Genomic DNA, 10783 nt, shown 5'->3' on the forward strand with positions numbered 1-10783 from the left:
TCAGTCTGGTTTGTGGTACTCAAGTCATCAGTCTTACAGTATAAATCATTGGCTAAGAAGCATCTCATCATCTTTTTTTCAGGTTGCGATGAATAGAGCCCAAGTTTGTTTGATATCCAGTTCCAAATCTGGAGAAAGGCATCTCTACCTTATTAAAGTCTCAAGAGATAAAATATCAGACAACAATGAGCAAGAAACATCCAATTATGATGCAAAAGGTAATTGCTTCATTTGCTTTATGTAAAAACTTGGCTGAATTGAAAAGGACTGATGAAGTAATACCTGACAATAATCTAAATGAAATGAAAATTATAATCTAAACCTGCCAGGTATAACCAACTCAATTCATGTTAAAAGACTTAACTGTAAATACTTTCAGAAATTAAGAGGAAAATGTCCACTGAATCTTTCTCTGAAAAACATAAAGTAAAACAATTTTGACCTTTTAAGAAGAAAATTTGTGAAGATTAGATGCCAGTTACATTGGTTTGTTGTGTTCAATTCTTTTTTTGACAAAGTGACAGTCATAGAAACTCTGAAAGAAAATTGCAGTGACCCAGTCTAACTAAGTCACAGAGTTTTAAAAGCACTGCGGATGTTTGAGGGAGGTGGTTACTCAGAGAAAGACCTTTAGCAATAAGACACGACTGGAGATGTCAGTCTGGCCATATTCCGTCATTGTTAGCTAAAACAGCATTGATTAAACTGTTAGTCTGCCTCAGACTCCAGGGCCTATCCTGAGTCAAGAGCACTCAGCTGCGTATGATCTAGGCTATAGATGCTTCTGAGCCCTGCTGTCTCTTCAGTTCATGGATTCTGTGTTTATTTCAGACACTTCTCTATGGCATGTAGTTTGGACATGTTTCCCTAAAGTATTTTTCTCCATGTAAAACCTACCTTTGTCCTTCCTCATTTCCAGTCTGTTGGTTTTTCTTAGTTTGGTAAAGTTACTGTCTTCATCTTAGTGGAGATGACATCGGATTGGATGTGTGAGCTAAGCTTCTTTATGTTAGATACAAGTTTGTAGGGTTGGGATCAGTCACAGGGTCTTGCACATGCTAAGCAGGTGTTCCACCTGAAGGAACCCCTCTATCCTACATCAACTCAGTATTCTGGTTTTTCATAGACTTTTCTTGTGTTGCTCTAGTCGGAGAATGTACAATAGTCCACTGGATAGCAATTGTATAATTTATTAGGTCATTTCTTTCTATTGTGGTGTAGGAATGGTGATGTAGAGTAAGCATCTTCATCTACAGATTTATCATGGTTTGGTGTGTAAGGTAGACTCCCAGGAGTTAAGTGGTGGCTCAGACAGTGCAGATCTGTTGGCCTCCCTCCCTCCCCACATTGTTCTGTTCCAGTGGTAGGGATGAACTGAGGGACCTACCTACACAAGCTAGGCAAGCACTGCAGTCATCAGCCCAAGTCTTCTGTCCCCTCCTCTCCTCGTCTACCCTCCCCTCTGTACCTTCCCGCATGCCCTCCCTCCTCCTCTAAATTGCTTTGGCTTGTCTTGAACTTGCTTATGTAGCCCAGGCTGGCCTTCAGCTCTTGGTATGCTCCCGCTTCATTATCCTGAGTACTGACATTTACAGGTGTGCTCTACCATGTCTGGCTTGCTATTTTTTAAATGTAATTTTTTAAAGGAGACTTCTTATGGACAAATGAAAAGGAAGTTAAAGGCAGAGAAAATTGAGATTAGAAAAAGACCAAGAAAACCCAAATCTGTAAAGTGTGACAGTCATTTTGCAAACATCAGAAGGCTGTGTGCATGCAGAAGTCTATGTGGTCATCCATGGAGAAGAGGCCTGTTCCCCGCTAGAGCAGCGTGTGTCTGAGCTGAGACTGACAGAGGCACGTGGATCATTGGCTGTGCAGGGATTCGTCAAGAGTGGAGTTAACTGGACTGCGAGGTTGTTGGCGTCCACACAAGCAGCTCTCTGTCCTCATCTCTGTCAGCTCCTCCACGAGTTAGGACGTAGGACCCAGGCTCTGAAGGCTATCTGTACACTCACCATGTGCATCTTTCTTTTCCAGTACTGCTGTTTCTGGAACTAACAGTGTCCTGTTGGTTTTCATTTGTCTCATTTTAGCAATATTTGCTGTACTCACAAGTGTCTTGCCAAAAGATGACTGGTGGAACCTTCTCTTGAAGGCCATATACACCTTGAGTGACTTATCCCGATTCCAGGAAGCTGAGTTGCTTGTAGATTCTTCACTGGAATATTACTCATTTTATGACGACAGACAAAAACGCAAAGAACTAGAATACTTCGGTCTATCTGCTGCAATTCTGGACAAAAATTTCAGAAAGGCATATGACTATATCCGGTAACTTTCTAGTCATAAATACTCGTGTGTGTGTGTGCCACTGAGTGTATGTATATGTGCCACTGTGCAGGATCCCCTGGAACTGGACTTACAGGTCCTGTGAGCCACCACGGGGGTGCTGGGAACTTGATGCTCTGCAGAAGCAGATGTGCTCTTAACCACTGAGCCTGTTCCCAGCCCTACCAATCGTATTTAACTGTGTTTTCTGATAGCACATGTGTACTTACGTGACATAGGCCCTCACAGTCAGAATTAGCAAGCTGTTTTGTTCTTGACGCTCCTGTGGCTTACTGGCTCAATTCACAGGTGAGTCTTCGGTGGTCTTTCATGGGGTGAACTCTGGAGCTGGATTTCTCAGGTTCAGGTCCCCTGACACTTCCTGGTAAGGTGACATCAGGCCAGTTACTCACCCTCTCCTTCCTCAGTGTCCCATTTGTAAAAGGCATCGTACTTTTATCATTAGGGTTAAATGGTTTATCACGTCTAAAGCCTTGAAACAGTGCCAGGCACACTGTATTAGTCATGGCTTCTGGTCTTGTAGCTACAGTAAGCTGGAAGGCAGGTAAATCAAGCCGTTAAATGGTTTAGATTAAGAGGTATTTGTTTTTTTTTTTTTTTTAAATCAAGAATAAGATAAAGAATTACTAACTTAAGAAGCATTTTCTAGGAAAAAAACCCAAAACTTTGTAGAAGAGGTTTTGCTTTTCCTTGTTGGGGATAGCACTAAAGAGTTTCATTCTTAAACTTCCCGATTTCTACATTCTCTGTCTCTCTCACATGCTTTCTGCTATTTTAGGGTAATGGTAATGGAAAATGTCAATAAGCCCCAGCTGTGGAATATTTTCAATCAAGTTACCATGCACTCCCAAGATGTAAGACATCATCGCTTCTGCCTCCGTCTGATGCTGAAAAACCCGGATAATCATGCTCTGTGCGTTCTGAATGGACACAACGCATTTGTATCTGGGAGTTTCAAACATGCTCTTGGTGAGTGTGCTGACACCAGATTGTCAGCGTAGTGGTCAAGGGCAGGAGTGCCTGGGTTTCAAGTATCCTCTTTCCCATTGCAAAGCAGTCTCTGCAACAGATATAAGGACCGATTGTAGAGATTATTTTGAACAGTAAATGAGTTAATATAAAGAAGTATTTAGAACAAAGTCTGCTATGCATAAGTGCTTCTAAGTAATCGTGAGAATGTTTTGTTTGTTACTGTTTTTAAAGATCAAATAGGTCTAAGGTCAGCAGGTATTCCTGCTTAGGGTTAGAAGTCATCAGCTGGCAACAGTGCGCACACATGCACTTGCCCACATAGACACCGTCACACACCACACACACATTCTCCCTTCACTTTGAAAAGAGATTTAAGGTCATAAAATAGATCCTCACACTGCTAAATGATTTTAGAAGTATTCTATAGAGAAATGTCTCTCTCTGCTTAAGTTACTCCTAATCATCAAGATAGACTTATGAGGATACTTCTAATAGTATTGTTGTACATTGCTATAAAGCTTAAACTAATGTGTGTGTGGATATTAGGTCTTTATGCATTAAAATCAGTGGTGTTTGGTTTTTAAAACCATTTGAGTGATGAGGAAAGAAGGAATCTATTCTTAGCACATCATCGTCTGGCCTCACTGTCTCTCCAGGACAGTATGTGCAAGCCTTCCGTGCCTACCCCAGTGAGCCCCTCTACAATCTCTGCATCGGCCTGACCTTCATCCACATGGCATCACAGAAGTACGTGCTGAAGAGACACGCTCTGACTGTGCAGGTAATGAGTGAATGTGGGTCATGTCTTCTCAAAAGCCATGCCTGCTTGATACACATGTTGGGAGTACTCCACACTTACGCCTGTGTCCCAACTCATGGGACTCAGCATATTGTTATACTGAAGATTAAGGCTGATTTACAGCCATGTGTGTGGTGAGCATATACAGTCAGATCATGGCAGGTATAGGTAAATATACAGGATTTTGATTCAGGCCCTTTTATACTCTAGGACCTCAGGTAGTTGGCGCTCCCATAAAGATTCATTGAATTAGTTTTGTGTGTCTACTCACATGTCTGTACAGGCATCAACACACATTGGTGTGCATGTGTAGAGGCCAGAGGTTGAGTCAGATGTCTTAGTCTTTCCGCTTCCTCTTCCACAATGCTCCCTGAGTCTGGGAATGTTTTGTAGATGTTTCCACTGGAATTGGGCTCTGTAACTCTGCATTTGTGGTCTGTCTGTTGCAAAGAAAAGGTTCCTTGACGAGGGGTGAAGACTGCACTTATCTGTGGGGATAAGGACAAATGTTTAATAGATTGTTAGGGATGATGCTGGTTTAGTAAAGTAGTGGTTGTAGGACTCTCCAGCCATGGTGGCCGTTGCTGTACTTCATAGGCGTCATAGCTGTGTGGGAATGGTGGTTGCCTCCCTCCTGTGGAAGCTTGCCTGGTGCCTGCCTTTTGGTATGGAAGCTAGTCCTCAGAGAGGGGGCATTCAGGTCAGTTCCAGCTCAGGGGTTTCTGGGGCCTGTTTCTCAAGTGCATGGTGCCTTTGGCAATAGGGACTCACTTTCCATTTCTGGGGGCCACCAAGGGCGACAGCAATAGGCTGTGTGTTTGGGGGTCTCTTGGGCAGCCTAGGCCAGCAACTCAGGTTTCTCATCTCTGGTATTGGGTTTTTTAGTCTTTGGCTCTTCAAGGGAGCACCAGTTAAGTTCATTAGAATTATATATGTATATTTATACACAGAATTACAGGGGTTTTTAAGGCAAATAGTTAATAGTCTGTTTTCTTGTGTCTTTTTCAGACATTGTTATTTTGCTTTCCTCCATTTTCCTTCTGTACTTCCTCCCTTTCAGCCCCAGAGCCCGTCAGTCCCATTCCCATCAGATCACGTGCTCCCGCTGTTCATCTTTACTCTCCTCCTTCTCCTGTCCTTTCTCCTTCCCTCTCACCGTAGATCACGTGCTCCCGCTGTTTACTCCCTTCTCCACTGCTCACCACCGCCCCTCATCCTGACAGTGCTCCCATTTGATTTTCCTGAGTTCTGTGGTTACTCCAGGCTGTCCTCATGTCTGAGGACGGAGCTCTGAGCCTCCAGTGACCGAGAACACACACAGTCTGTCTTTAGGTCTGGGTTACCTCCCTCAGTAAGATCGTTTCTAGTTTCCCGCTTACCTGCAAAGTTCACGGTTCATTTTTCTTTGCAGCTGACTAGTATTCCATGGTGTGTGTGAATCACATTCTCTTTATCTGTTTGTCGGGTTAGGACAGTAGGTTGTTGTGTTTCCCAGCTTCTATGATTACAGCAGGAGTGGGAGGTCTTCTGGGCACACACCAGGGAGTAGTCTGGCCAGTTCATGTTGTGGATTTCGTTTCAGCTGGAGACTTCTCCACACAGTTTCCTGTCCCTCCAGCAGTGACGGAGGGTCTCTCTTTCCTTGCATCTCATTTTGTCCGTTTCACTGATCTTTGCCGTTTTGACCAGGATAAGAGGAGGTATTTCTCAGTCATTTTTCTTCTTTTTTTTTTTTTTTTTTTGAGAACTCTCTGTTCAAGTCCCAGACTCATTTTTTGAATGGGTGATGTGTGTCTTTTGACTCTGGTTTTTGAGTTGTTTGTGTGTTCTAGATGTTAACCTCTGTCAGATGCATAGCTGTGCAGAAGCTTTTCAGTCTTGTGAAGTCCCTCTTGTCACTTGTTGGCAATAGTCCCGTTCAGGAGTCCTTTCCTACACCTACAGGCACTGGCTAGGTTTGCTTCTGGCAGTTGCAGGGTTTGATCCATTTGGAATTAGTTTTTGTGCAAGAACATTAGTTCCATGAATATGTCTAACTCTGCCAGAAAGGGAGTGTGAGAGAACGAGCAAGGGAGAATATTCTCTTAGTTCTAATAATAATTCAAAACTATGTTAAAAAAATAGTTTATTCTAATATGGATATAACCTCACCAGTGTGTGCGCAGAGGGTGGCAGGCAGCTGGTCAAGGCTAGCTGGACTGGGCAGACAGATTATAAACTCTGATGTGGTCAGTGTTGTTACGATTCACTGCATCAGCAGCACATTGGTGGGTTACTGTTGACGCGGCCAACTCCAGCAAGCCTGGCCTCCTCCTCCTCCCGTGGGCTGCACTGAGTGGGTGGAATTCTCAGACGAGCATCCTCAGTCATCCTTTTCCTTTGCTAGGGCTTTTCCTTCCTTAATCGGTACCTCAGCATACGTGGACCTTGCCAGGAATCTTTCTACAATCTGGGCCGCGGCCTTCATCAACTGGGACTGGCTCACCTTGCGATCCACTATTACCAGAAGGCTCTGGCGCTCCCTCCGCTCGTGGTCGAGGTAACTGACACGTGGCTTCCTTTATCTGTAGAGAAGTACGCTCTGCTGTGTACTGTGGTCTAGACATAGTGTGTAGTAAAATGTGTTTGGGGCCAGGTATAGTGATACATGTCAACAATCTCATGGGAAACCAAGCAGGACCTCAAGCTGAAGGCCATCTCAGGCTTCATGAAGATCTTGTCTCAAAATGCTTTTTTCTGTAATATATTTATCCTCAGGTTCAGCAGTAGGAAAATCTTTGACATCCTGGCCTTAAGATCTGTCAACAGGGCTGGAGAGATGGCTCAGAGGTTAAGAACACTGGCTGTTCTTCCAGAGGTCCTGAGTTCAATTCCCAGCACCCACATGGTGGCTCACAACCATCTGTAATGAGATCTGGCTCCCTCTTCTGGCCTGCGGGGATACATGCTATATACATAATAAATAAATAAATCTTAAAAAAAAAAAGATCTGTCAACAGCCGGGCGGTGGTGGCGCACGCCTTTAATCCCAGCACTCGGGAGGCAGAGCCAGGCGGATCTCTGTGAGTTCGAGGCCAGCCTGGGCTACCAAGTGAGTTCCAGGAAAGGCGCAAAACTACACAGAGAAACCCTGCCTCGAAAAACAGGAAAAAAAAAAAAAAAAAAAAAAAAAAGATCTGTCAACAACTTTTTGAACCTGTGCACATGTGGTTATGACCTTTAACCCTCTTCAGTTATGCAGAGGCAGCTCCTGTGCTTTCCAGATAGGAGCTGGAAGTTGTGAATCCTGAATAGTGTACACTGTTTATTTCCAAGTTCAACAACCACCTGTTTCATCAAAAACCAAACCAACCGGGGGCTGGAGAGATGGCTCAGCGGTTAAGAGCACTGGCTGTTCTTCCAGAGGTCATGAGTTCAATTCCCAGCAACCACATGGTGGCTCACAACCATCTGTAATGAGATCTGGTGCCCTCTTCTGGCCTACAGGGATATGTGTAGACAGAACACTGTATACATAATAAATAAATCTTTAAAAAAAAAAAAAAAAAAAACCAAACCAACCCTGCTTTGTATGTAGGGAGGTCACGTGATTGCAAGCATATGTAGACTTTGGAGTTCCGAAAACAACTTGGTGGGTTGGTCCTTGCCTTCTGTCGTTTCTGAGACAGTCTGTGTGTTGTGAGCTGCTGTGCACACCAGGCTAGCTGGCCATGAGCTTCTGGGCGCCTCTCCGCAGCCCGGCTCACTGTAGGCTCCCTGGCGTTACAGATGTGCCGTTGTGTCTAGCTTTCCTGAGATCTGCACTCGGGTCCTCCTGCGTGCTCAGCAAACACTGTCCATTCAGCTGTCTCCCTACCTCCTCCTACAGACAGAGCGGCCATTATTAAGAGAGTCTTTAAAGTTTAACTGACACTTTAATTCCTGAAGCAAACTATGAGCAGCAGCACACATTTTGGGCTGCATCAGTGAAAGTGAACTTTCAGCCCATCAAGGGAACTGCTGACAAGTACTCAGTGGAGGCCACTGACCGCTCTGCAGTGCCATTCAGTGAGGCAGAATTGAAGTCTGCTATGACTATTGGTTAGGCAGTTGACGAAACCATGACGATAATAATTACCTGAATCAGTGTAGGTAGGTCCAAGGTATTCTGGTTTTAGTATTATATGAATTTAAATCATTCTGGAAAATGACAGAAGTTTGTCATCATGTTGACATGGTTGACAGTTGGAAGTAAAATACTCATTCGTTTTTTCCTCCTAGGGCATAGAGGTTGACCAGTTGGACCTCCGAAGAGATATTGCCTACAACATGTCTCTCATCTATCAGGGCAGCGGGAACACTGCAATGGTTCAAAAACTTCTGTACACCTATTGTGTCATATAACCGAGAAAGCTGCTGCACGGACCAGTGTCTTCTATGAGACTATTATTCTTGATGGTAAAAATGGTGCTGACATCACCGTTAGCTACCATTATAACCACAGCTTTGAGGTGGGAGTTATAGCTCAGCTGTAGAGTGCCTGATTGCTTTGTATGCACAAGGCCCTACATTCAAGCCACAAGCCTTTGGAAACCTGAAACACTGCTTTTATCTCTGGAATATATACAGAGTTACCATTCCTGTGAAGATGTACATATTATTCTGTTATTTCCCCTTAGCATTCTATAATAAAATTATTCCCATGTGGAAATGGACACTCTAGCCTCTGAGTCAGTTGGAATTGAACATTATTTTTCCTTTAATATCTACTAACCTGTGTACCAGGTGTTCTGACAAGTGCTGAGAATACTGAAAACAGACAGATGTGGTTTTTCCTCAAGGCAGTACAGAGTACACTACTGAGATAGTCACCACTGAGTACAAGCATGTATGTGTTTATTTTCTTGTGCTATATATTGAACCCAGGGCCTGGTGCCATGCTAAGTGAGCGCTTCAGCACTGAGCTACACCCTCAGTCTGCAGTTCTCAAAGTGTGACATGTATTTCTTTGAAGGGATATTTGCTGCATTTCGATACAGTATCATCACCGTCTAGGTACACAGCAAAGGAGGTTGCTTATTAAAGGAAAACGAATTTGGACTCTTACAGTAATAGATTTACAGGCAGCACCTAACAAAATTATTTAAGATGCTTCTCTGGTAGGAAGACAAATCATTGATTTACTTCACTTTCGTCCGAGAGTATGTTAGTTTCAGAGTATAAGCCTTGGGCGTAATCCGAAGCACAGCACTCCAAGGCAAAACAATACATTGGCTTCCCAGTGGAGAAAAGGAATGATCATGCTCCCATGTACCGTGTTGTACTCTCCAGTTCAGGGTCCCTACCAGAGTACTAAAGACTGGGGGAGTTGGGTATATGGAATAAAGGGTTGATAAAGTTGAAAGATATTTACTGCATTACATGTTCTTGAATCTCAGATGAAAACATTTGCTAGATAGACTGTTTCTGTAATAGCAGGATTTTAGTGGCAGATGCTGCTGTGTGGCTGATTTTAAGACACTTGTGAAAGGAATCGATTGTGTTGAGACTGAAGGTGACAATACAGTGGAGACTTGGAGGAGGTCTTAGCACTCTCTGTGCGCACATACAGCTTTCCAGTGGGAAAGCAGAATCTGTGTGTAATCAGGAATGCATCTTGTATTCTGTATGTATCTACATATAAATAAATCCTTTTTTAATTTTTAGTTTTGTGTGCATTGGTGTTTTGCTTACATGTGTGTCTGTTTGAGGGTGTCAGAAGCCCTAGAACTGGAGTTACGAACAATTGTGAGCTGCCGTGTGGGTGCTGGGAATTGAACCTGGGTCCTCTAGAAGACCAGACAGTGCTCTTAACTGCTGAGTCATCTCTCCAGCCCTGTAAATCCTATTTTTATAATTGAGATTTCACCTTTTTAAAAATTTCATTTCATGCCATTGAGTAATAGTGAGAAAACTAGTCGTGATTGGTAAATTTAGGTCTTGGAATCCTTTCTGCGCGTTCTATATGTAGTTTCTCACATGAACTGAGTTCTCTGGACGGTAAACTGAGGAAAGAGATTGGGACTCTGTGTCAGTAGTTACTTCAGTCAGCAGCTAACAGAATGATACATTCTATTGGGTAAGTCAGGGCTGCATCTCAGCTATGGAGTACCTACCTGGTCTGCATGAGTTCAAAACTGGTGTGGTGGGCAGAATCTGTAGTTCCAGCCGTTGAGGTAGAGGAGCAGTTCAGGGTCATTCTTGGCTATGACACAGAAGTTCAAAGCCAGCTTGAGTTACACGAGACTGTCTCAAAAGAAAGGAAATAAAGCAGTTGTTGGTGGGAACACAGAAAACTGTTGTGACTGTTTACTTCTCACTTTTCCTGTGTCTTCAGCTACGTAGACAGAATGGCCTGGTTCCTCAGATCTGCTAAACAATATTGGTGGAAACAAGTCAACAGTTTTCTAAGAAAAAATCATCTGTATTGTGTGTTTAACATTTATAATCATACCTGGAGCCGGGAAAATGGCCCAGTGAAATTGCTTGCCAAAAGCACTCAGACACTCAATCCTGATGGCGGTGTCCACCCTATGGTGATGAGGAAGTCAGGGATGAGAAATGGGAGCTTGTGGGCCAGAGAACCACCAGAGAGACCCTGCCTCAGCAATGTGGAAGGTGAGAACTAATTCCCAAAAGTTGTCC

At 43.6% G+C, this 10783-nt stretch overlaps 1 protein-coding gene across 1 annotated transcript in view; it reads left to right on the plus strand.

The window, feature by feature from the left end:
- Gtf3c3 (general transcription factor IIIC subunit 3) overlaps positions 1–8814 on the plus strand; it is a 34586-nt gene extending 25772 nt beyond the window's left edge. The window contains exons 13-18 of the mRNA XM_059278889.1: positions 83–218; positions 2094–2331; positions 3128–3318; positions 3978–4102; positions 6507–6659; positions 8381–8814. Coding sequence (XP_059134872.1) covers positions 83–218; positions 2094–2331; positions 3128–3318; positions 3978–4102; positions 6507–6659; positions 8381–8503 — 966 coding nt within the window. The 3' untranslated portion in view covers positions 8504–8814. The remainder of the gene's footprint in view (positions 1–82; positions 219–2093; positions 2332–3127; positions 3319–3977; positions 4103–6506; positions 6660–8380) is intronic.
- Positions 8815–10783: the final 1969 nt, after the last annotated feature.

Source organism: Peromyscus eremicus, chromosome 13 (genome assembly GCF_949786415.1).
Source record: "Peromyscus eremicus chromosome 13, PerEre_H2_v1, whole genome shotgun sequence".
Taxonomy (NCBI): Eukaryota; Metazoa; Chordata; class Mammalia; order Rodentia; family Cricetidae; genus Peromyscus; species Peromyscus eremicus.